Here is a 25964-nt window from a genome sequence, read left to right as displayed (position 1 = left end):
GCCGCGGGAACTCGGGACCAGGCAGGATTTCCTCTGCGGACCTGCGGCTCCTAGGGCCGCCCGCCCCTCCAGACCCCACGGGGCCACGAACTGCACGTGCGGCGGCCCAGGGCTGGCCTCGCGGGCACGGGGCTTCCTCGGCGACCCCGCTCCCTCCGGCCCTTCCATCCCGCCCCCTACAACCCGCCGCTTCCCAGCCGGGGGTTTCAGCAGCATCAAGAAGATGCTTCCCTCCCTCTTGGGAACACAGGCCGGCGCTAGGACCGCGCGGCTGGCCCGAAAGGAGGCGTGGTGGGGCGGGAGAGGTATTTAAATTGGAGCCCGAGCCGCCCCCTCGCGGGTTCGGCTCCCGCGGGGCAGTGGATCTGCCGGGCGCCTCCTCGGGCCGCGACCCCGGGGTCTGGCGCGGGGTGGGACCGGGGAGCTGGTTTGCGCAAAATGTGCCGGGGCTGCGCGGGAAAGGAGCGGCGGCCGCGCTGAGCCAGGTAGGAGCCTCCGCGCGAGCGGGGCGGGCCCGCCCCCTGGGGACCCGGCTGCCCCGCGCCCCTCGGGAGCGGAGGACCTGGAGCGGGGCGGGGTCCTCCGCCCGCCGCCGTCCTCCACCCACACGTGGAGCCAGGGCTGACCCGCCCGGAGGTCTCCCAGGCGGCTAACTCAACAGATCTTTCCCGAAGAGGGGTGAGACCTGTTCCCATTTGACAGATGGGAAAACCAGGGCAGAGAGGCCAGCTCTTGGCGGGAACATACAGTTAGTCGAGGGCAGACTAGGATTTGAATCCAGATCTCCTGCCATCCTCTGCTCTGCGCTGGGCGTGAGGCTCCCCATCCCACCGCACCAGACAGCCTGCCTCCCTGCGGTGAGGGGGAAGGCGGACGCTCACCTCTCTCCAGGGGTCTCTGAAGCAGCCTTCTTCGTGGGTGGTAAGATGTGAGGGACCCCTACCCCCACCCTGAGCCGCCTGAGATTCTGTCATCACAGCCACATTCCTTTGGGTTAAGGTCTAATTCCTCCGCGGGATGCACATGTCTGCCCCTAGTGATTCACTGCTGGCTAGGGGCTTCCATAGCAGCTCTCTCAGGACCCCACTCTGCCAGGGATCCCTGATGGGCAGAGAAGGGGAGTAGCCGGGTCCAGCACTGTGAGCCTGTCCACTGGTGGATGTTGGGGGGAAGCTGTCATTCGAGGGGGTTAGAGAGGGAGATCTTGGCCTGGTGCCGGGGAGCATGAGCTTTGGAAGCAGGCAGACTGGATTCGTATCCTGACTCTATTAACTGACTGTGTGACTTTGGGTCAGTCACCTCCCTGAGTCTAGTTTTCCTCATAGGCCAATTGAGGACAGTTATAAAGGGGCCAGGCAGTTCAGCACCTGCTGGGAAGCACAGCATTCGGGTCATGTAGACCTGGGCTAAATCCCAAAATACTTACGAGCTGGGTAACTATTGGGTAAATCATTTCATCTTTTTGAGCCTCAGTTTTCTCATCTGTAAAATGGAAATTATAGTAACTACTTTACTGGTTTGTTGTGAGAATTAAGTGAGATAATATAGGTCAGGTACTTAGAAGAATGTCGAACATCCTTAAATGGTAAGGATGGGCTTATTTATGATAGTAGGCATTGTCCCACCTCATCCCACCCCCTCCACCCTCTCTCTTTCTACACACACACACACACACACACACACACACACATTGTTTAACATTTCCCCTCCATGGTAGATGGAGTCAGAATCCTAAGATAGCTCTTGCCTCCTCTTGCCTAGGCCTCTAGTCTGCAAGCTTGAGGTCTCCATTCTCAGCATATCTCGCCTAGGCCGTTTAGTTCTGCCGGTCATTGTCCCAGCTAAAAAGACAGTCTGTCCAGGACATTATCACAGGCATTATCAGCTTGCTCATCGCAATAGTTGGAGTAGCCAGTGGTAGAACAGGAACCAGGCTATTTGCCCTACTGGTGGGGCACTGAGGTACTGAAGGGTTAAGGGACTTGCCCCAGAACAGGCTGGGGAGCAGTAGTCTAGATGTCAGCCTGGGTCTAAGTGACCCCAGTCTTCTTCCCTCTTGAGAGAGAGTTGCCCTCAAATTCTACACACTTTGTCTTGGGCACTGCTGATGGATGCCCACTGCTGAGGGGCCCCTTCTGTCAGATGCCAGGCCCGAGTTCCATTGGTGCAGGGACCGTCCCTGCTGAATGCTCTGATGCCCACCTTGGGGGCAGGGTGAGATTTGGCAGGCAGAGGAGGGGAAAATGAGGGCCCCTTTGGGCAGCAATGCCTTCCAGTTCTGTACTGAGCCAGGCCCTTCCTTGTCCTCACCTCACACTTACCCCTCAGCCCATTTCAGTAGAGCTTCTACCCCTCGCTCCGCCATTTGTTCAATAGATCATTGGTGAGCACCACCTGATAGACTCCTGTCCCCATAGAATAAAAAATTAATGATCAGGAAATCATCAATGTGATGAAAACAATAAACCATGTGAGGGTGTGGGGAAGAGCATTCCAGGTGGAGGGAGCAGCAGGCAAAGGCCCTGAGGTAGGAATGCACGTGTGGTGTTTGAGGACTGGTGAGAAGAATGGCAAACACTAGAATCTGGTGAGGGAAGGGCAAATGGTAGATGGAGTCAGAGAGGAGAGGTATAAAGCCTGGATTATACTGGAGGTTTTTAGGCAGTGAGATTCATGATCTGATCTATGATTTAACGACACCTCTCTGGCAGCTATGTGTAGGCCAGACTGAAAGGGGTCAGGGTGGAAGTTAGGTGTTGCTGTGGTGGAGGCCCAGGGTCATGGTGGTGACTCTGTTTGTGGCAATGATGGAGGAGGGAGGTGGGCAGCTCTGGGGGTTTCTTCAGAGAGAACAGGCAGAGCCCACTGACAGGGAGAAGGAGTGTGGCAGGGAGGTGAAGGGAGAGTCAAGGAGAGCAACTGCTCTGGCCAGTGTCACCATGTCACTGAGACTCCTCCTGTCAATTCTCAGTGCCTTCCCTGGCCTGTCCAGTGAGCCCCTCTGCCCTAGGGGCACTTCCCTTAGGACCTCTGCCCTAGGGGCACTTCCCTTAGGAATATGTGGGAGGGAGTAATCATAGAGTGCTTGGTGCTGTGCTCACTGGAAGCTCAGGGGCTGTGGGAACCTGGAGGAAGAGCCAAGCACATAGCCCAGACTTGGGAAACCAGAGCAGGCTCCTTGGAGGAGGTGACATCTTAGCTGAGACCCAAAGGATGAGCACAGAGAGGGGAGGGAGTGAAGGTTTGGAGCAGTGAAAGGGGCTCTGAGACCTGAAGGCAATAGGAGGCTTCCAGAACCCAGAGTGGGAGAGGGGCAGTGAGAAATGAAGTTGGAGAGAAGATCTGGCCACAAGGCATACTCCCCAAGGGCCTCAAAGGCCCCCTGAGGGGTTTCCACTCAATTCTGCGTATACCAGCTTTCGGATGGGTGGTGGTGTTCTGCTTTTTAAACAGCAGAACAAAATTTCCTGTAAAAGCCTGACCCATAATGCAGGTGAGAAGAGCGAGCCTTTGTGGGGGCAGAGGCCCATGGCCTAGGGGAACCCAGGGAACAGGTTTTGAAAGACCACATTTGAACAATAAAGGAACTCAGGGCAGCCACCTTCATTTAAAATTCGTTGTAAGGACGCTAATTGGGTCTAATAGTAAAGACCCAGCCCACAAAGGCCCTGCAAAGGCCCTATAAAAGCGTCTTCTCCTAAAGCACCCACAGAGTCACAACTCAGCACCCATTTATTGAGCCCTTTTGGAGACCATATAGTGTAGAGGTTAAGAGCACAGACTAGGAGCCAGACTTGTTATCTGTGAGACCTTGAATGTGTTACTTAATCTCTCTGGGCCTCAGTTTTCCTGTCTGTAAAATGGGAATGCTAATCATGGAGCCAAGTCATTGAATTATTGTGAGGATTAAATGAGTTAATACGTGTGAAGTGTGGAGAAGCGTGCCTGGTACATAATAAGGGCTCCCTAAGTAGAACATACGTCATTTGATCTTTAAGAAAACTTGGTGAAGTCAGCATTAACCCCAGAAAAGGAAACTGAGACTCAGAGAGGTGAAATGATTTGCACCCGGTCACACAGCAGGTTAGTGGGGGAATCAGAGGGAACAGTTGGATATGGGTGACTCTGAGTCCAGTGCTCTTGGAGGGTCCCTCCTTCTTAATGCTCTGTATGTATTATGGTCACTTCTGTGCGTTTATTTGTGTTCCCAGTTTCCAGCACAGAGGTAGATGTGAGGAGGCATTCAATAAAAGTGTGAATGAATGAATGAAATTGATAGATTGAGCTGTGTATTCCTAGCCCCTGACCCAGGTCTTCAGTGAGTGAGCTCCGAGTAGCACTGAGATTCCACCCTGCTGAGGGCACCCTGGCTGCTCATAAAGGGAAGGGCAGGTCCAACAGGCCCGTGTGTCCCCTGCCCTGGCACGGGTGGTGGCTTCAGTGAAAGTAAAGGGCCTGGCAGCCTGCTCCTGGGGAAGTTCACAGCCACAATGCCGGGCCAGGGCAAGCCTCCGGTGGGGCTTCCTGTCAGGGCTCCAGGCCCAGCCATCAAACAATGGCAGGGGCTCAAAAATCAGAAAATCAAAAGAAAAAGGGCAAAATAAAGGCGTGTGTGTGTGTGTGTGTAATTCCGTTTGGGGTCTGAGGAGCTACGAAGGGGTGAGCTGCTTGTGGCTTGGGTAGAAAGGGAGTCAGAGGCCCAGCTGCCCACCTCACCTCACCCCAGCCCTGAGGTTGGCCCAGGGCAGCCCTTAGGGTCCCTCTGCCTCCTGCTCACCTCCTCCAGACTGTCCTCCACCAGTTGGAGACTTTTGAAACCCAAATCTGACCATGTTGCTCAGTGTTTAAAAACTCTTTCTGGGGGCATGGCCTAGCTCCTTGGCGTAGCACTGGAGGCCCTCTGTGAGGGGCTACACCTTCATTTCAGATACGGCTGTGGTCTGAGGGCAGGGTGGGAGGGTGTGGGCTGGCCGTGGGAAGGAGCCTGAGATTTTACAATGTCCCCTTTCCTCCCTGCCCTACGCAGAGCCATGAGCCACCAGATCCTGCTGCTCCTGGCCGTGCTGACCCTGGGCCTGGCTACCTCCCAACAGGGAGACAAGGTGTCCTGTAAGATGGTAAGAAGCCCTGCCCAGGCAGGGTAAGCTCCCCCACCCCCACCCCCACCCAGCCCTAGGGTGTTCTGTCCTCCCAGCCCCAGAAGCCAAAGGAGTCAGAAAAGGAAAAGGAATGCATTTAAACCTTGCATTTGATTAGCACCTGCTAGAATGTTTAAATACCTTATTTACTATTAATCCTGCCAGGTAAGTACCATCATTCCCATTTTACAGAATTGGAAGCTGAGGCTTGGAGACGTTAAGTGACTTGTCCAAGGTCATTCAACTGGGACCACTGGGGCCAATATTAGACTCTATTCCCTCTGCCCCCACAAGGTGATACAGAATTTGGGGTTAGTCAGCTGGGAAGGGCTCTTCTGTTTTGGGTCCCTGGGCTCCTTGACTTGGGCCCATCTGCCACAGCCCTGCTGGGAAGCCTCACTCATCACTGCCCAGGTCAAATGCTGCCTCCTTCAGGAAGCCTCTTCTGATTCCTCCCAGGCTGACCTGGTTCTGTTGCTCCCTTTGCTGGTCTTCCCCAGCCCCAAGCTTCCCTCCTTCTCAATATTGAGCACGTGGTATAGTTCGCAAGTGGGCCCAAGCCTGCCTCACCACCAGACCAAAGTTCCCGAGGGCAGGGACCAGGCTTGATTCACTCTGTTCCTTTGTCCTGCCCTTTGCCAGGAGACTAGCCCTGACGTATTGCCGCCCTGTGGGGTGCAGGGAGAAGAGACCGGCCAGGTCCACTTGTGAAGCTGGGCAGTCACTGAGCTCAAGGCAGAAGCTTGCCCTGGGGGAAGGGACAGGCCCTGTGGCAGCCCCACTTGGACCTGGGACTGGAAGCTTATGACACAGAATGGCCACCGGCTTCTGGAGGCTGCAGGTGCTGGCAGCCAGGCCCGGGGCCCTCCCCTGGCGTTGCAGTGTCCTGCTGTGGTCACCTTACTTCTTGCTCTTTAGAGCCCTTCTGAGTTCCCAGAACCCAGAATCATAGGCAGAGAGGCCTCAGATGTCACCAAACGCAGCCCCACATTCTTCCCCGGGGAGACAGCTCAGAGAAGGGAAGGGCCTGGGCCACCCAGCAGGAAGGGGAACTGGGTGAGCTTTAGATTGGGGAAAGATGAGGTAATAGGCAGGAAGGTGCCTTCTGGACTGCCATAGAAGGAGTCGTGATGATTTTTAAGATAATAAAAAAATTAAAAAAAAAATTTTCACATGCTGAGGGCTCGCAAGGCGCCTGCTGCGTGCTGAGGACTTTCTCTCCCTTTCTCCTGCCCAGATTCCTTTTTCAGCAGGAAACTGAGGCCGAGAGAAGAGCTGTGGCCACCAGGGTTATGCAGATCGGAAGTAATAGAGCGGTTTTCAAACCCAGCTCCCAGGGCTTATGCTGCCCACTGTGAGCGACTTACTGCCCTGCTTCCCTGCTCTGTGCAGGTGGCAAAATGGAGTTGGGTGGCAAGTCCTCTTCCCTCCTAAAAAACAAAACAAAAAACAAACAAAAAAAAACTTGGGCAGTGGCAGCCTGGCATCCCAGAGAGAGTGGGCAGAGTGTTGCTAAGGGCTGACTCCTCCAAGACCCTTCCCCAAGTAAGGCAGTGGTGCTGGGGGCTCGGAGCTCGGGCCCTGGGAGGTGCGCTGGAAGTGAGTGTTGCGAGCTGTGCTGGCCTTCAAGCTCCTTCCGACTGAACTGCAGAGCCGGGTGGTGGTGCAGCACTGCCTGCAGCCGCCTCCTCTGGGTCCCTGGCAGGGGTCCTGGGCACCCGGGCAGAAAGCAAGTCTTAGGCTCTGGGCTTGGCCAGCCTGTGTCCTGACTCAGCTCTCAGGGGCTGGTGGCCCAGGGAGCCTTTGAGAATTCAGGGGTGAAATGGGGTATGGGCTTGCCTGCAGGAGAACATGTGATGCATAGCACAGTGCCCCCCACAGGGTAAATGCTCAGGAAGTAGTAACTAGTATTATTTACTCTGCTGAAGGACTCAACCTGGGTACTCAACCAGCTGAGGGCGCAGTGGTCAAACTTGGCTGGCAGTAGGAAAAGGAACTCCTAATGGTACTTTTGAGCCTCTGACTATATGATTTGGGGAAGCCACCTCCCTCCTCCGAGCCTTAGCTTCCTTAGAGGGTACAATGAGGTAAATACGCCTTTGAAGATTGAATGAGGCAAGGGATCTATGCATTCAGCACAAGCCTGGCACACAGCTGGTGCTCCATGGTTAGCGGCAGTCACTGTGTTAATGTTCTTTTTGCTGTGGCTTCTTAAATAAGGATGGTCCAGGAGCTGAGGACAGGATGAGGGACCATGCCTGGTGGCCCCAGCTGGCCGAGAGGTTGGGAGGGAGAAAGGGGCAAGGAGCCAGGCAAGACTGGCCAGGTGGCCAGGATAGGTTTCTGGTTCACATGATGCCCAACCTCAGGGGCATCCCTGGGCCGCTGTGCAGGCTGGTTACTGTGCCGCATAGAGTAGGAAGAGGCACACAGGTGCCTGTTGGAGGGCAGTCCATTCCTCTCCCTCCTCACCTTGAGGATCTTGAGAGGAAGCTGACAGCTGGGGCCAGGCAGAGAGCCCCCTTACCCGCACCCCACCTCCAGGCCCTGCTGGCTTAGCTACTGACTCACCACGACCTCGTGCAGGTCACTGCCATCTTCAAGCTCAGTCTCCCCATCTGGAATTGGGTGGGCTGGACCCTTTTTGCTCTAACAGTCTTTGACTTTAGTCTGAATATATGGATCATCCTTTTACTTTCTTTTTAGAAAGGTGTTGACTCAATCCCTCAGACCTTTACCAAACCAGTGATGTCTAGGACTCTTTCATTCATTAAAAAGATTTAGTGAGCACCTTCTGTGGGCCAGGTCCAAGGCCTCCACATCAATCAAAACGGTCCGCTTGCTCTGAGCTCACTGTCTAGCAGGTCCCCACACAGACAGCCACAATTCAGGGGCCAAAGCTATGACAGGAAGCACAGAGGCTGTAAGAAAACCCAAAGGAGGCCCCAACCTGGCCAGGAATCAGGGAAGGCTTCCTGGCAGAGGAGATCCTGGACTTAGCATGCAGAGTTCCCCGTGCAGATTTTGTTGGGAAGGACATAACCAGCACAGGGAACAGTAAGGAGGAGACCCAGAGCTGGGGCTGGGAGGGTTAATGGTCAGTGGTCAGATATGGTCCCTGTGGGCTGGGCTGGAGTTGGTTGGGAGGAGAGGGGACAGCTCCTCAGGGGCCACAAACAGGCTTGAACCTGCTGAGAGCCCTGGAGTTTGCCCTGGAGGGGTTTCAACAGAAGGCAGCACTCTCTGAGTGGAATTTGAGAGCAATTGCCAGGCATCTGGTTGGTGGGTGGATCAGAAGGGTCAGTGGAGACAGAAGCTAGGGCAGGAGTGGGCCTGAGCTGGTAGAAGTCAGACCAGTTGAGAAAGGCCGGGGCTCCTGGTATGGTAGAAAAGACGAGAGGAAGGCTGCACTTACATGGAAAGAATTCTGGCCTCAGAAAGCACATGAGGTAGAAGGACAAAAGTGGGGCCTTGAGTTGTTAAAATATCTGGGTTGAAAACCCAGCTCTGTGCCTCAGCAGCTGGGTGATCTGAACCCTTCCTTACCTCTCTGGGCTTGCTTTTCTTAAATGGGGGCGATCATATTGACGGGCCGGCTATTGTGAAGACCCAGGGAGACCATGGGTCTGAAAATGCCAAAAAATCTAAAATGCTGAGTGGGTGAGAGGGAAGGATGAGTTACTTTCTGGATAAGAAACCAGAGTGGGCCTGTGACTCGATGGGGCACGCGCCACAAAATCAGAGTGTTGTCATCAGAGAGCGTGGGCTGGGACCCTGGACAACCTTCCCCCTGCCCCTTACGCTCACCCCATCTCCAGGACCAGATCAGGACCGGGCCTTGGGAAGCACAGCCACTGACAGGGGCGGGGTGGCTGGCAGCAGCAGAAAGGGCCCTCCTGGGGAGTGTTACTGAGGAAGCAGGCTCTGGGACCCAGGATGAGGGCTTGAATGAGATCTGAGGACAGGAAGCTAAAAACTGATGACAAGAGGGAAAACTGCATTTTTTTCCTTTTGGAAACAACTCCCCCAACGTGGGTTCATCTAGTCTTACACCAACTGGGTCAACGTAACTACCCGGGCCCATAGAAGGAAGCCAGGGTGTGGAACCAGGAGGCCTGGGTCCCAGCTTGGCTCTGTTCCTCGTGGCCCCAGGCCACTCTAGATCAGTGGTTCTCAACCTTGGCTGCACATTAGAATCACCTGGGAATCTTTTTAAAATCCTGATTTCTGGGCCTCATCCTCCGGAAATTCTGTTTCTTTGTTATGGGGTTGGGGCCACAACATTAGTAACAAAGAAACAGAATTTCCGGAGGACGAGGCCCAGAAATCAGGATTTAAAAAAGATTCCCAGGTGATTCTAATGTGCAGCCAAGGTTGAGAACCGCTGCTCTAGATCAAGCATGTCAAACTCGTGGCTGCTGGGCCACATGCCTCATTTACTTAAACAAAGCTTGCAGCCTGCCGGCTGCGGAGAGTTTGGCATGCTTGCTCTGTGGCTCCGTTTCCTGTAAAATGGGTTAATGATTAGTACAGGGTTTTTGGTCATTTGTCCTTCTAACTTTCTATCATCTCTCTGTCTACCCATCAAAGCTTCCTTGAGTCCCTCCCTGATGCCAGTGCTGCACTGGGTGCCGGAGATAGGGGCAAGGAGCAGGATGGGGGTCATCCGGACATGGGGTGATTAGGCTGGGATGGAGGAACGTCGAGCATCCTGGGAGGCCAGGGGAGAAGCCCAGGGGAGCTCAAGGTCACCCTTCCTAGAGGCACGTGTCCAATTCCAGCTCCTACTGCACCCATTAATGCCTGCTGCTCTCTCTGCCTCCCCGTCCCCAGGTGAACAAGGAGGTCTTCTGCCAATTCCTTGGCCTGGTGCAGGTCCCCTCGGTGCTCCCGAGGGACATCGAAGCCCTTGACCTGTCTGGAAACCAGCTTCAGAGCATCCTGGCCTCGCCCCTGGGCCTCTACACAGCGCTTCGTCACCTGGACCTGAGCTCCAACGAGATCAGCTTCGTCCAGCCAGGTGTCTTCGAGGCCCTGTCCCACCTGGAGCACCTCAACCTGGCCCACAACCGCCTGGCGCTGAGCACTGGGGGTCTGGGCCCCCTGCTGCACGTGAAGTCTCTGGACCTGTCTGGGAACAGCCTGTACAGCGGCCTGGTGGAGCAGCTGCTGGGGGAGGCGCCAGCCCTGCGCACCCTCACACTGGCGGAGAACAGCCTGACTCGCCTGGCCCGCCAGACCTTCTGGGGCACACCTGCGCTCGAGCGGCTGGACCTACACAGCAACGTGCTGATGGACATTGAGGACGGGGCTTTCGAGGCCATGCCCCACCTGACCCACCTTAACCTGTCCAGAAACTCCCTCACCTGCATCTCCGACTTCAGCCTCCAGCAGCTGCGGGTGCTGGACCTGAGCTGCAACAGCATCGAGGCCTTTCAGATGGCTCCCGAGTCCCAGGCCGGGTACCAGCTCACCTGGCTCGACCTGCGGGAGAACAAACTGCTCCACTTCCCTGACTTGGCCGCACTCCCGAGACTCATCTACCTGAACGTGTCCAGCAACCTCATCAGTCTCCCTGCGGGACCACCCCAGGGTGGCGAGGCCATCTATGCACCCTCTGAGGGGTGGTCAGCCTCGCCCCTCTCGAACCCCAGCCGGAATGCCAGCACCCACCCCTTCTCCCAGCTCTTGAATCTGGATTTGAGCTATAATGAGATTGAGCTCGTCCCCGAGGGCTTTCTGGGGCACCTGACCTCCCTGCGCTTCCTGAACCTCAGCCGGAACTGCTTGAAGGCCTTTGAGGCCCGGAGTGCGGGCTCCCTGCCCTGCCTGGTGCTCCTGGACATCAGCCACAATGCGCTGAAGACACTGGAGCTGGGCACCAGCGCCCTGGGGTCTCTGCGAACGCTGCTCCTACAGCACAATGCCCTGCAGGACCTGCCCCCACACACCTTTGCTGGCCTGGCTAGCTTGCAGAGGCTCAACCTGCAGGGGAACCGGGTCATTCCCTGTGGTGGTCCAGGGGGGCCTGGACCCTCCGGCTGCGTGGACTTCTCTGGCATCTCCTCCCTCCGCAGCCTAAACTTGGTGGACAACGAATTGGAGACGCTCTGGGCAGGTGCCTTCCTCCACACACCACTAACGGAGCTGGACCTCTCTTCCAATCCGGGGCTGGATGTGGCCACGGGGGCCTTGGTGGGCCTGGAGGCCTCCTTGGAGGTCCTGGCCCTGCAGGGCAATGGGCTGGAGGTGCTGCAGGTAGACTTGCCCTACTTCAGCTGCCTCAAGCAGCTCAATCTCGCCGAGAACCGCCTGAGCCGCCTGCCGGCATGGACGCAGGCCGTGTCTCTGGAGGTGCTGGACCTGAGGAACAACAGCTTCAGCCTGCTGCCCAGCAGTGCCATGGGCGGCCTGGAGACCAGCCTGCGGCGCCTCTACCTGCAGGGGAATCCGCTCAGCTGCTGCGGCAATGGCTGGCTGGCGGCCCAGCTGCACCAGGGCCGTGTGGACATGGATGCCACCCAGGACCTGATCTGCCGCTTCGACTCCCAGGAGGAGGTGTTCCTGAGCCACGTACGTCCTGAGGACTGTGAGGAGGGGGGGCTCAAGAATGTCAACCTCATCATCATCCTCACCTTCACGCTCGTCTCTGCCATTGTTCTCACCACGCTGGCCACCTGTTGCTGTGTCCGCCAGCAGAGGTTCAACCAACAGTACAAAGCCTAGAGCAGCCAGGCTGCGGAAGAGCTCAGCCGGAGACCCTTCCAGGACCGCGAGGGAGCCCGAGGCACAGAGGAGGGTGAGGTCTAACCGAAGGCCACACAGTGAGCCAGGGTCCCAGAACCCTAATCTCTAAATCCCAGCCCAGGCTTCCTTTCCCTGCATCCTGCTGCATCGGTAGGTGACGCACTTCCCAGGCCTCACATGCGGTCCAGCTGTGGAAGCTGGACGTGGAGCAGTAGTGGGAGTGACAGAGAATGAGGATGAGCCATCAGATCAACAAATCTTCACCAGACATCTGTTTTGTGCCACACCCTGCGCTGGGCACTGAGGACACTGATGAAGGAGACACATCAAGCATCTCCCATTCGGGGTGGGGATGGCATCACAGAGCTGTGCAGCAACCACATAGAGTGTGGAGCCCAGGGCTCCAAAGCTCGGCAGCGCGAGCTGAGTGCTGGGGGGGCGAGGGGTGGGGGAAGGGGGGAGTCCTGCCCCGCCAGGCCAGGGCCAGGGAGGGGAAAGACCAGGAGGATTTCTCTGAGACCTTGCCAAGCAGACTATTGGTCACATCTTCTGATAATGACTTGCAGCTTCTCTGGAACATGACGAACTTGTAACTGGAAGAGACCTGGAGCCATGAGTGTGCCGTGGGTCCAGCACTATGGCAGGCTGTGGTGGCTGCAGCAGGTCCGGTTCACAGGCTGTTGCCCTGGGCTCCGGCCAGCACCGGACTGTCATTTCCTGCTCTGGACAGACTTTTTGCCCACCTGGCACTCTGGTGTGGCACACTGGCCCCAGTACTGCCGTGGCCTCCACTCCCCGCTCCATCCCAGGAGCGAAGGCCTTAGGTCTCTGGTTCTGTTTTGCCCCAGGCTTGGCAGCGGTAACAAACCCAAGTCTGTGTCTGCCTCTTTATGACAACCCTCTGAGGCTGGTATTTAATCCCAGTTTATAAAAGAGGCTCCAAGTCTCCCTGCAGGGTGTCCCAGCTACAAAATGCTGCACTGAGATTCAGAATCACATCATCCTGACTCCGGGGACTGAGCTTTGCCACTGCAGGGCTGCAGGCTGTCAGGGGGACAGGAAGTGGCCCCCGTTGCTGGCACAGGGCCTGGGAGCATCCTGCACTGTACATCCCACCAGCTCCCCTCCCTCCACTCTCCCAGGCCCTCTCCTCCTCTGCCTCAGTTTCCCTCATTCCCTCCTTTGCAGACTGGTCTTTTTCTCTTGTGGCCCTTGCATCCCCATTCTCCAATGAGCACAGTCTAGAATGTGAGACCATTGAGTCCCACCTCCCCCTTACACAGATGGGGAAACTGAGGCTTAGGAAGAGAAGAGGACTTGCTCCGAGATGTACAAGTCAGGGGCAGAGCCTGTGGAAAACAGGTGGAGTCAGACCTCATTACGGGTGTCAGGGGGTGGGGTGGGGGGTTGCACCTGAGTGGTTTTCTTCTCTCTCAGGTGTCACATCACAAGATAATGCTCCAAATGCTCTTTTGGGTCCTCCTCATACAGGGATCCTCCCCTCTTAGAAAAATGGGTTTAAAAAATCTAGATCTAACCCCTTGTCCCTCATACCCGTGGAACCATGGGCTGTTGTCTTCCCCTCCCACCTGTGCTTGGCCATGGTCTGGCTCAGGATGGTGCTGGGTAAAGTGGGAGACAATGAAAGCTCCACTCTCTCTGCCCCATTTTACAGATGAAAAAGCTGAGGCCCAGAGAGGATCAAGGACTCAGGGAGTCAGTGGCAAAGCCAGGGCTGGAACTTGATGTCCTGGCCCCATCTGGGGCCCAGGGGGCCTGAGGGGCAGCTCAGGGCCCAGCCCTGGTTGGAATTGTGACTACAGGTGCTCACTGCGCACACACTCTTTCTCAGGCTTGGGGCAGGCGTGGGCCCCTCCACGCCTGATCTTTGAAAACACTACACAATGCTGCTCTCACCGCCCAGGAGCCAGGCCACAGCCCAGGCCCTGGGACTAGCTCTTTGTATAACCCACATGAATGTATTAAAAAATAACGTTGGAGACACAGTGCGGCCTGCCAGCTCCTCCTTGCTTCAGGTCACCTGCACCATTGCATCCACTCCAACCCTGCCCTCCCCTACTCCCACTATGGTCTTTGAACCCTCATGGCAAACCCCCGGAAGGTAGGGCCTGCAGGTGGAAGATTGAAGCTCCGGTCATCACCACCCAGGACCTCGGGGCCTCAGCGCATCATGTCCCTTCACGGACAAACCCTGCTCCCACCACCACTGAGGAGATGGTGGCTTGCAGCAGTTACACTGTCTCAGGCCCTTTCTCTGAGCTCATCCCCTCTGCCCCCTTGGGGTCCTCATCCCTCCTCTCTCATTTGCCCCCTCGCTTTCCTCTCTCCTCAGCCCTTCCTCTCTAGTTACTTCTTCCTCTCAGACCAGCTAAGCTCAAGGGGTGCTCATTTTAAAAACAGTGAAAAGAGCCCAGGCCAGTTGCTCAGTGGTTAGTGTCGGGCTGTGGACCGCAGTGTCCCGGGTTCGATTTACTGTCGAGAGCACGTACCTTGGTTGCAAGTTCCCCAGCCCCAGTAGGGGCGCATGTGGGAGGCAACCTATTGATGTGTCTGTCTCATGTCGATATTTCCCTCTCTATCCCCCCCCCCCCCTCCCTCCTTTCCCTTCTCTCTAGAAATCAATGGGAAAAATATCCTTGGGTGAGGATTAAAAAAATAAAAATAGTGAAAAGATCCTAAAGCCACTTTCCCCTTCCTTCTACTTCATGGGTAAACTTCGTGGTTAAGTAGCTTCTCTTTCCTGCCCCCATATTCAGCCCACCCAGCTGCCTTCTGCTCCTCAGAGCCCCACACTGCCCTGGCTAAGGTCACCAAGAATTTGCCAAACTCAGTGCACTTTTCAGACCTAACCCTTGACCTCTCAGCTGCAGGGGCTCCCAGCCCTGTCCTCCCCATCACCCACGCCCCCCCTGGGCACACTCTCCCAGCATCTAGGATACGCACCCCGGTTTTCACCTTCCCCTCAGGCCCCTTGTTTTCAGGCTCATCTGCCTGGAGCCATCTGAACGACAACTACTAGCACTCCTGTCCCAGGCCTTCTTCCCTTGGGAATGTCATCCCCCTTGTTGCCAGAGCCACCCCAGAGCTCAGCCCAGCCCCTTCTGAGCTGCAGCCCTGATACCCTGACACCCAGAAGCCTCCCAGCTAGAGAACTGAAGGTCGCCCCGCGGCTGGAGAACGAGAGTGAGCAGCTGGGTTGCAATTCACGGTTGGCCTTGGAAGAAGAGCCAGGAGGGTCCAGAAGAGCTCTCCTGGGTTCTGGAAGGGAGTTGGAGGGTCAGGGTGTGTGCTGGGAGGGCTGGGAGAGGAGGCAAGAGCACCTTACATGGGTAGGGGCTGGCAAAGGGCTCTGAGGCAGAATCTAGAAAGTATGGAGTGGCTCCCACACACACTTTTCAGCCCCGGTGCTTGTCCTCATGTGGCCCCTACTTCCCCTGACACCCAGATGCTGCCTCTTTGGAGGTGCCAGCCTCCCCTCCCGCAAGTTCCAGCTTAATGATGCTCTAACCTCCACTCCCCGCGCACCACCCCGCCCCCCTCCACACACACACAAACATCCTGGAGATCTCTCTAACCAGCTTCTTCTCTGGTCTGTGAGCTCTTACCTCCCAACGCTGCTCCCAGTACCTACTCTCCAAAGGATAAGTTTACAGGCCTATTTCATGGATGGGGCTGGGCAGTGCGAGAGCATGAGAATCAACACCCTGGCACACAGTAAGTGATCGATGAAGGCCTAAGGGGAGGCAGTAGCAGGGGCTGAGCTCAGCCCAGGGCGTTACGGGCCTCCCATCCAGCCAGGAGCCCATCAGGCCCCTGACCCCTTTTCCTGGCAAACAGGGGTGTTTGCTCACCTGGTCAAGACCCCCCAGTGAGGCAGAAATTCCTGTTTTCAGCCAAACGTGGACATAGCTGCCAACTAGGTCATCAGAGCATCCGGCAAGGGCCAGGGAGAGGGGAGTTCCCCGCCCGCCCAGTCACAGACAGGCTGTGGAGCAGGTCACCAGGCTCATTCAGCTCCGTGAGCTGTGATGGGGAGGTGGGCAGCACCCGGGGCCGAAAGGTGTCCTACCAACTCAGTCCTCTGTCCTGGCACACCCCCAGGACCAGGGATCCACTGTCTGGGTTCTGTGCCCCTGCCCTTTAGGCAGCTCCCAGGCCGGGTCCCTGAGGCCCTCCAGCCCCACCTCTCTCCGGCCACCTCCTGCCTGTGTTCAGAGCTGACACTGAGCACTTGATGTACATTGTCGTATGTTTTTCTAACAATATGTGAAGAAATTGCTATTATTATTATCCTCATTTTAGAGAAACAGAGACTCAAGTTCCCACAGCTAAGAAGTGCCCAAATTCCAGAGCCAGCAACCTCAACATGAGGCAGGTCTTCCCCAACACCACCCTCTCCCCCACTTCCTCCACCCGAATGTCTCGGCCATCCTGACCCCACCTGCCAGACTCCTCCTTTTTCAACCACGGCCCCAGTCACCTCCTCTGGGGAGACTACCCTGATTGCCCTCCTCCCAGTGCTCAAAGCCACAGCACTGGGACGTCTGCCTACTAGGCGCTCCTGGAGGGAGGTCCTACCGGAGTCCTTTCCCCGTCCCGGGGGGCTCAGGAGCCAATGCAGAAGGTGAATTCAGAAAAGGTTTCCTGAATGGATGGACTTAAAAACGTGTGGAGATTAAGATCAGCCCTCAGATGGAGACGGGGGTGACAGGCTTCTCAGACAGACCCAGGGGACACAGAGGCCTCAGAGGGGATGCAGAGCGTGGGCTGCCCAGAAGCAGCAGTGGCCAGTGGTGTGGCAAAGAAACAGTCGTCTCTCCTCCCTCCACTTCCCTCCACTTTCTTCTCGCCTCTAGGACCTTGTCTGACCTTCTCCTTCCCCTCCCCCCACTGGCCTCTTTTTTTCCTCCCTTGGTCATCTCTCTCCCCTCCCCCATCTTACTGGAAGCAGTTGGGGCTGTGGTGGCAGAGAACACGGTCGGTGGAGGGGAGGGAGGCCCGAGCTGTTTATAGGAACTGGAGCAGCTCCATCCATCAGCTCTGTTTGGAGCTGGAGACCAAGCATAATAAATACCTTGGCTCCTCCCCAGCTGTGCTTTCCCTGAACTTGGCCATTTGAACTCCAAAGCTCTCTGGCCCGCTGGTTCTCAGGACCCAGCTCCCCGTCCACCCTCCCTGCTCCCACCTCCCACCAAGCTGCCCTGGAAAGAGCTCTGCCTCTGGGATCAGAAATGCAGGCCTGAATCTAGGCACTGCTGCAGCGTTGCTTTGGGAACAACGGCAGGTCAAGCCACCTGACTGTGCCTCCAGTCCCCTATCCATGAAATGGGATCATAACCACTGCCCCTCACACCCACAGCAGGCCAGAATGGCTTGAGCATCCACTCTGTGCTGGGTTCTGGTGGATCCCTGGGAACAGTCAGACAGGGCCTCTGCCTAGGATGGAGAGGGGGGAGGGAGGGGCCATACCACAGCACAGGCAGGAAGTGGTCAACGCCACGAGGGAGGTCCAGATTTTGTGTTGGGGGGGGGGCGGGTTGTTTGCAGCAGGGAGTGGCCCTTCCAGCTGGAGGAGTGAGATGGACTTCGAGGACATCTGGGCTGGCCTGGCTGGGAAGGGTAGGATTTCAGCTTATGCAGATGGGAGAGGCTGCTCCAGGCAGAGCAAACGCATGAGGACATTGGCCAGTGGGACGATTCCATCCAGAATGAGACAGAGAAGAGTCTGCCTGTGCCCAGCCTTCCTCCCGTCACTCTCAGCTTTGTCTTCTTTGATCCTATAGCACCTTCTGCTTTGACCTTCCAGCTTTCATGGATCTTCCCTTCTTTTCTGGAGAACTTCCTACTCACCCAGCGCTCCCAACTTGTGGGTGCATTCCTGGAATTCTGGAGTCATGTCCCTACTCCCACCTTCCCCCAAAAAGCCACCCTAGGAAACTGAAGACTCATATCCGGAGAAAAGTCATTAGCCAATTGCACATGCTTCTGGAATGAATAAGGGAATAGATGAATAAAGGAATGAATATAACAGTGAGTCAATGAAAAAGAGAATAAGTGAATTACTGAATTCAACGGAAATTTCTTAAGCCCCTGATACCAACCATGCTAGATGCTGTACTCACAAGATCCCTTTGCTCCTGGCTCACTGCTTATGGGGGGAAATAGACATTAAACACACACACACACACACACACACACACACACACACACTCAAATAAAGACAAAATGGCAAATTACGATGAGAACCATGAGAGGAAATAGTAAGGAGACATAATTGAGACAGGTGGACTCAGAGAAATCCTCTCCAAGAATGTAATCTGCAAGCTAAGACTGCTGGAGGACTTAAGTTGAGTGAGTGTGTGAGTTAATATTCCTTCTAACCTCTTCCCCTCACTCCCATGAATTTGCCAAAATGCCTGGGGAGAGAAAGAGCAACACCATAGACCCTGAGGTTCATTTTCATGCAAGGAAAACAGCCCCTACACTGGGACCTTCCTGGCCTTCCCCTTCCTCAGTGCCTTGCCTACCCATTCTAGAATCATGGAGGAAAATATGGAAGGCCACATACCTGGTGGTGAGAGGAATGGCCAAAGAAGGGCTCTCGGGAGTCAATTGTTGTAAGGGTCCAGTTCCAAAGGCTGCTGCTTCAAAAATTTTAGGGTAGGTGGGTAGGATGGGCTTGGCTCCCTCCTCTAGTCCTGCACCACCCATGTCAGCTTGCACCAACCCTCCCCTTTTACCCTAAGTAACTTATTAACATTCTCATATCTAATCTTCTGTGTTTTCTCTATAATCAAGTAATCATTGACAGGCATTTAAATTATATGCAAATACACATATGCATGTCTCAGTGTTTTATAGAAATGGGATTATATTATATTACTAGAGGCCCGGTGCACAAAAATTTGTGCACTCGGGGGGGGGGGGGTGGTTCCCCAGCCCGGCCTGTGCCCTCTCGCAGTCTGGGACCCCTTGGGAGATAACGACCTGCTGGCTTAGGCCTGCTCCCGGGTGGCAGAGGGCAGGCCCAATCCCTAGGTGCAGCCTCTGGTCAGGCTCAGAGCAGGGCGGTTGGGGAGTTGGGGCGCCGCCCCATCATGCACAGAGCAGGGGGGATCGGGAGGTTGCAATGCCACCCTCAGTCACGCTCAGGGTAGGGCCGATTAGGGGGTTGGGGCACCGCCCCCTGTCACACTCAAGGCAGGGTCGATGGGGAGGTTGCGGCGCCACCCCCTGTCACGCACAGAGCAGGGCCGATCAGGGGGTTGGGGCGCTGCCCCCTGTCACTCACAGAGCAGGGCCAATCAGAGGGTTGGGGCGCTGCCCCCTGTCACTCACAGAGCAGGGCCCATCAGGGGGGTTGGGGCTCCGTACCCTGTCACACACAGAGCCGCAGGGCAATTAGGGGATTGGGGAGCTCCCCTGTATCAGACACAGAGCAGGGCTGATCAGGGGGTTGGGGCACCTTCCCCTGTCATGAACAGAGCAGGGCGGATAGGGAGGTTGTGGCCCTGCCCCCTGTCACACACAGAGCCGCAGGGCGATCAGGGGGTTGGGGAGCTCCCCCCTATCAGGCATAGAGCAGGGCTGATCAGGGGGTTGGGGCGCCTTCCCCTGTCATGAACAGAGCAGGGCGGATAGGGAGGTTGTGGCCCCACCCCCTGTCACTCACAGAGCTGCAGGGCGATCAGGGGCTTTGGGCACTGCCCCCTGTCACGCTGATCCCGGTGCCGGAAGCCTCGCTGCTCCGCTGATCCTGGTGCCGGGAGGCATATTACCCTTTTACTATATAGAATAGAGGCCTGGTGCACGGGTGGGGGCTGGCTGGTTTGCCCTGAAGGGTGTCCTGGATCAGGGTGGGAGTCCCCACTGGGGTGCCTGGCCAGTCTGGGTGAGGGGCTGAGGGCTGTTTTCCGGAAGCGGGTGACTGAAGCTCCCAACCACTCCTTGTTTTCTTTCTTTTTTTTTTATTCTGGGCCAGCTTTAGCTCTGAGGCCTCGCTGCTGAAAACATCGATACAATGTTGTGGTCAGGCTGGCTGAAGCCCGGCTGAATGAAAGCTGGTTTCTGGGGTTTTGTTTAGCTTCTTATTTGCAACATAGTACATAGTTGCTTAGAGTTGCAGCTGAGAGGCCGGCAGCGGCAGGCGGGGAACATTGGAGTCTGCAGTCACTGGAGCAAGCAAGCCTCCCTGCTCGCTTCAGTGCATGGCTGCCGGCCGCCATCTTGGCTGACAGTTAATTTGCATAAGGATATGCTGATTAGCCAATGGGAAGGGTAGCGGTCGTACACTAATTACCATGTTTCTCTTTTATTAGTGTAGATATACATTTTCCTGCCTCTTGCTTTTTTTATTCAGCAATACTTAAAAAAAAAACCCCTCGCCCCGCCCCGCAAACAAACTGACATAGCTCCGATTCATTTATGATAGTACATAATATTCCACAGTGTGGATATTCCATAATTTATTTAGCCACTCGTCAATTGATGAACTTTCACTTTGTTATATTTTCTTGAAACTATAAACATGCTGCAAAAATACCCTCGCCCATATGCCTATAGTCTCTGGGACTCGTGTTTCTGTCGGATGAGCACTGATAAGTGGGATTCTAGGTCAATGGATAGATATTATGTGTAATATGTGTACTTTAATAAAGATTACCTTTCCAAAAGACACTAATGTTTTACATTTCCACAAGCAGCTTATGAGTGTCTTTTTTTGTTTTTACGTTTTTCTTGTCAAACTAGAGAAAAGTGATTGGCTTCTGTACATTTATCTTGTATCCAATAACCTTATAAATTTTTCTTAATTCAAATGGTTGGTTTTTTTTTAATTTGTTTCTTTGTTGTTGCGCTTATTTTTGACTCTTGTTTCTCTGCTAGGGGCTCTCGGGTTTTCTAGGTATACAATCTTCTAATGGCCTCATTGTTGCCACAGCTCCTTTGATGCCCTCACCACAGTAGCCTCTGCTTCCATTCAGGCCTGTCGGTGCCCAGCCTGCAGCTAAGTTGCAGGGATCCTCACTGCTCCCCGCTCCCCCACCCCCCCAAAAAAGCTCCTTCTCCCATGTCCTCTCTTCCCAAGACCAGGGCTCCAATCCCGTCTCCCTGGTTTTCAGGAACGGAGCGGAGGTGGGGGTGGGGAGCTCAGAATCCCTGTTGCTCTGTTCCACAGAGTGAACTTGTTCCACCCTAACTGGAATTCTGTTCTCCTCCTAGAGCAAAGGTTGAAAACTGGTGGCCTATGGGCCAGATTTAGCCTTCAGGCATGCTTTGTTTGGCCCGCACAGGAGTTTATATAAATCTGGATTAGTTGCCAACATTTAAAAATTGGTAGAACTGTTTTATATGGGAACATATAAAATCTGGATTTCTGATTTTTCTTAAAATTCTGGAAAATCTAAAATGAGTGGCAGGAGATATGAAATTGCATCTCCCACCGAGGCTGTGAGCTTCTCAAGGACAGAGGGGCATTCTGTCTTCTGTACCCCAGCACCTGATACCAAGCCTGGCTTCAGTTTAATTCCTTTCCTTCTATATAATGCACAAGTTTCAAAAACATGTGAATGAAGAGCCCCACACATTAAGGGTTCTGACCTTTATTGTGCTGTGGACCCTTTGGCAGTTCGAAGAAGCCTATGGGTCCCTTTTCAGAATGAGGTTTTCAAATACATAAAACAAATAATACACATGATTACAAAGGAAAACAATTACATTGACAGCAGTTATCAATATATTTAAAAATAATTGTGACTCGGTAATACATGTTTTTTATTAACACACTAGAGGCCCAGTGCATGAAATTCATGCATGGGGGGGGGCGGTGGGAGGGGGGGTCCCTCAGCCCGACCTGTACCCTCTCCAATTGGGAGCCCTCAAGGGATGTCCTACTGATGGCTTAGGCACGCTCCCTGTGGTTCTCTGCTGTCTGTGGGGCCCGCTTGGCTGCTCCCAGGTTGCCACTGATGATGACCAAGTGGGCCCCTGTGCACATAGGCCCGGAGCAGCCAGGGAGCAGGACACCCACCCCACCCCCAGCCGCTTGGCGCTTGTGCGCGTGCATGCTGCCCACAGGCCCGCCATCTTTGTTGGGTTAATTTGCATACGCAATCCTGATGGGCTGTGGGTGTTGCAGAGGGATGGTCAATTTACATATTTGTCTATTATTAGTATAAATTAAATAATGAGATCTAGTGGCAGGTCTAATAATTATTGTAATTTTGAAGCACTGATGATCATGAACAATATTTTGAGAGATCTGTCAGCAATGGGGCTGCTAATGTCACAGGGACTGGTAATACCACAGGAATTTGTGGCCTACATTCATGACAGGAAGAGCTATTACATTTTAATTGCAGGCTAATGATGGAGATAAAGATGTAATTTTTTTCTCATCCAAGTTCACAGACCCCAAGAATTCTACCCAGGGGTCCCATGGATTTCAGGCCAAGACCCCTGTTATTAGGAGAAGGTGCTAATGGCAGCTACAGCAGAACCACAATAACAGAGAAACAATCCCATAGAAACTGGGTGTTCTCAGTTAGGGCAGGATTGATGTGCAAATTAGATCAGTGTTTCTGGAGGGCTTTTTGGCCATGTGTTCCAAGAATCTTAAAAATATGCATTTGCTTTAACCCAGCAATTCTGCTTCTAGGAAATAAAGATGTAGCCGTCGGAAAATTGAGTGTGAGGCTGTTTATCACAGCCAGGGGCACAGCCAGCTTTGTAGGTCCTGAAGCTTATACCATTTAGTGGGCCCCAATTACAAAAAGAAGACAAAATTGTGAATATAAAATTGCTAGACCCTTTTTGGGCATTTGTCCTGAAGACGTGAAGGACTCTGCAGCCAAAGCTTCACCAGCTTCACTTGAATTAGCCCAATTACAGCATTATTAAGAATAATCTAAAATTAGAAACAACTGGAAATTGCATCAGGGTTTGATAATAAATCATAGTATATCCACACAAAGGAATATGACCAGTCATTTAAAATAATATGAATGTAGAGATGTACTTATTGACAAGATGCCCAAAACATAATATGAAGTGAAAAAAGGTAGGCCATAAAATACTAGAGGCCCAGTGCACGAATTCATGCACAGGTGGGGTCCCTCTGGGAGGCCTGCAGGGATCGGGCTGGAACCCACAGTCCAATGCTGCTTGCAGCTCTTACCTGCCGCTCCCACTCATCTCAGCCCCACTGTGCCTGCCACGACCTCGCACCCAATCAGTCCCGATTGGAAGAGGCTCACGCTTCTGCAGCAGCACTCATGAGCCCTGCATCTGGCACCCTCCCAAGGGGAGTGGCCTGCAGGATTAGGCTGAAACCAGCTCTCTGACATCCCCTGAGGGGTCCTGAATTGCGAGAGGGTGCAGGCCAGGCTGAGGGACCCCACAGGTGCACAATCGGGCCAGGGAAAGACCAGGTGAGGGTTCCAGGGCATGTCCAGCCCATCTTGTTCAGTCCCGATCGGCTGGACCCCAGCAGCAAGCTAACCTACCTTTTGGAGCATCTCCCCTCTGGAGGTCAGTGCATGGCATAGCGACTGGTCGACCAGTTGACTGTCTGCCCCTGGTGGTCAGTGCACATCATAGTGAGCAGTTGAGCAGCCTTAGCATATCATTAGCATATTACGCTTTGATTGGTTGTTCGGTCGTTCTGCCATTTGGTCTATTTGCATATTACCTTTTTGTTATATAGGATGTGAAAGATCCCAGTTGTGTGACAATTACATTAGTTATGTGTAATGGGATGTTAAATGGGACTTTTCCTGTCTCAAAATGGCTACTCTCCCCCAGAACCTCAAAGGCAGCACCAGATGCAACACAGCAGGACTCCGGCAGCGGTTGTGACATCCTCACCCCATCACCTGCCTCAGCCTCAAGCAGGCACTGACCTGGCAAAGGAGGGTGGTTGCCGAGGCTTTCCATGGGGAGAGGTGTCCAAGCTGCACGTCACCCTGCACGGCTCAACCCAAGGGACGTGGAGCTTAGAGGACACAGAGCCGGAGCCCACCTCTCCCAGGGGGGGGACCTGAAAAGGAGAGGATGGCGGGAGCTGCCCCGGTGATAGCCGAGGTGGGGATGGCATGGCTGTGAGAGCGCCCCGTGCTTTCAGAGCTTGGCAGCAAAAGGAAAGAATGTTTCCAAAAGAGGACCAGTTGGACACAGTGCCAGGTCGCTGGGCAGGAGCCATCCCAAAAGATCCCTGGCCAAGAACTTCTCAGTTGGAGCGGAGGGGGCAGGCACAGGTGGTCAGCCAGGGGTGTGTCCCCTGAGCCTAGGAACCAGCAGGATGAGACCGCAAAGAAGGCTCCACAACCCCCAAAAGGTCTGCCTCCTGAGAGCAAGGGCCAGAGTTTAGGCATCTGCCACCCAGAGGTGTCCAATGCCAGTTGACAATGATCCCGCTCCAAGCAGACCTGTCACTTTCCTTTACCTTCCCCGAGCCCCACTGAACCCTGAGCCCGAATCAAAGATGTGGACGCAGACCAAAGGAGAGACAGGCAATCCTTGCTCTCCCCGCCACCGGCTGCTGGACTGCGTCTGGCTGAGAGCCGTGGGGGAGGAGAGAAGCTCTGAGAAACTCGGCTTGTTTGTGTAATTGAGATGTAATTTCCATCTGGTAAAATCCCCCCACCTCATGTACAGTTCTGTGTTTTGATAAACACATACAGTTGTGTACCCACCGCCACAGTCAAGATGTAAAACGTTTCCATCACCTGAAAAGTTCTCTTGTGCCCCTCTGTTGTCAACTCCATTGTCTGTCCCCAGTCCTTAGCAACCTGTTTTTCTGCTATACTTCTTCCTTTTGCAGAATGCCGTGTAAATGAAATCCCACAGTACATAGCCTTTTCCGTCTGGGCTCTTTCCCTGAGTATAATGCACTTGACAGCATTGATTCCTTCCTATTACCGAGTGGTAGTCCATTGAGTGGATGTACCACAGTTTGTTAAACATTCACCTACTGAAAAACATCTGAGTTGTTTTTTGGCTGGAATGATAAATAAAACTGCTAAAACATTCACATATAAGTTTTGGTGTTGACCTAAGTCTTGGGCCAATACCTGGGAATGGGAGTGTTGGGTCTTGTGGCAGGTGTTCATTTAACTTTCAAAGACACTGCCAAACTGTTGTCCATTTTTAAATTCCCATCAGCAAAGTACAAGAGTTCCCGTCGCTCCTCATCCTCACCAACGCTTGGTATTGATATTGTTGTTTTTAATCCATTTCATAGGAGTATGGTAGGAGACTAAAGATTTTGTTGTTGTTGTTAATCCTCACCCGAGGATACTTTTTCTATGGATTTATTTTTTTTAATTTTTTTTAGCGAGAGTAGGAAGAAGGGAGGAGGGTGGGAGAGAAGAAGTGAGGGAGGTAGAGAGAGAGAGAGAGAGAGAGAGAGAGAGAGGTGAGAGCAGTTCTTTATCAGATATGTCCTTTGCAAATATTTTTTTCCAGAGACTGAAGTTTTCTTTGAATTCAACTGGATTTTTTTTAAAACTTCTAGTTTTGAAATAATTTCAAACTGTCAGAAGAATTGTGAAAATAGTACAAATAACTCCCATATATCCTTCACCCAGACTCACCAACTGTTAGCAATTATTAACATTTTGTGTTGTCACCTTCTGTCTCTAGATACACACACTTTCCCCCCAAAACATTTGGGAATATGTTGCATCATTATCCAAATATTTCAACATGTATTTCCTAAGGGGGAAAAAAGATATTCTCTTACACACCATAGTAGAGTTATCAGTTCAGGAAATAACATTGTTATTATCTAGTCCTCAGGCCAGATCCAAATTTCATGAAATGCTTCAACAATGTCCTTTCTAGCACTTTCCCCCTGATCCACGGTCCACTCCAGGATCATGTCTCGAGTCTTCTTTAGTTGGGGACGGTGCCTGGTCTCTCGTTGTCTTGTATGACATTGATACTTTAGATGAGTCTGGTTTTCAATCTGAGTTTGTCTGGTATTTCCTCTGCCAGGTTCTGCCCTTTTTGACAGAAATACCACAGAAGTAGTGTCTTTCTCAGATCACCACATCAGGAGCG

The 25964-nt window shown here is 53.8% G+C and overlaps 1 protein-coding gene across 2 annotated transcripts; it reads left to right on the top strand.

Moving 5' to 3' along the window:
* Positions 1 to 339: 339 nt before the first annotated feature.
* On the top strand, positions 340 to 12319 carry LRRC32 (leucine rich repeat containing 32). 2 transcript variants are annotated; one of them, XM_070425663.1, is made up of 3 exons: positions 340 to 485; positions 5027 to 5117; positions 9972 to 12319. In XM_070425663.1, the coding sequence occupies exons 2-3, from the start codon at positions 5031 to 5033 to the stop codon at positions 11862 to 11864; spliced, it is 1980 nt and encodes a 659-aa protein (XP_070281764.1). In that variant the 5' UTR covers positions 340 to 485; positions 5027 to 5030; the 3' UTR covers positions 11865 to 12319. The 2 variants fall into 2 exon arrangements, with proteins under 2 accessions (XP_070281764.1, XP_070281766.1); XM_070425665.1 differs by lacking the exon at positions 340 to 485 and adding an exon at positions 871 to 921.
* Positions 12320 to 25964: the final 13645 nt, after the last annotated feature.

Source organism: Myotis yumanensis, unplaced genomic scaffold (genome assembly GCF_028538775.1).
Source record: "Myotis yumanensis isolate MYYU_CA2020_CCGP unplaced genomic scaffold, mMyoYum1.0.hap1 SCAF_10, whole genome shotgun sequence".
Classification (NCBI taxonomy): Eukaryota; Metazoa; Chordata; class Mammalia; order Chiroptera; family Vespertilionidae; genus Myotis; species Myotis yumanensis.
This window is presented reverse-complemented; position numbering and strand designations above follow the sequence as displayed.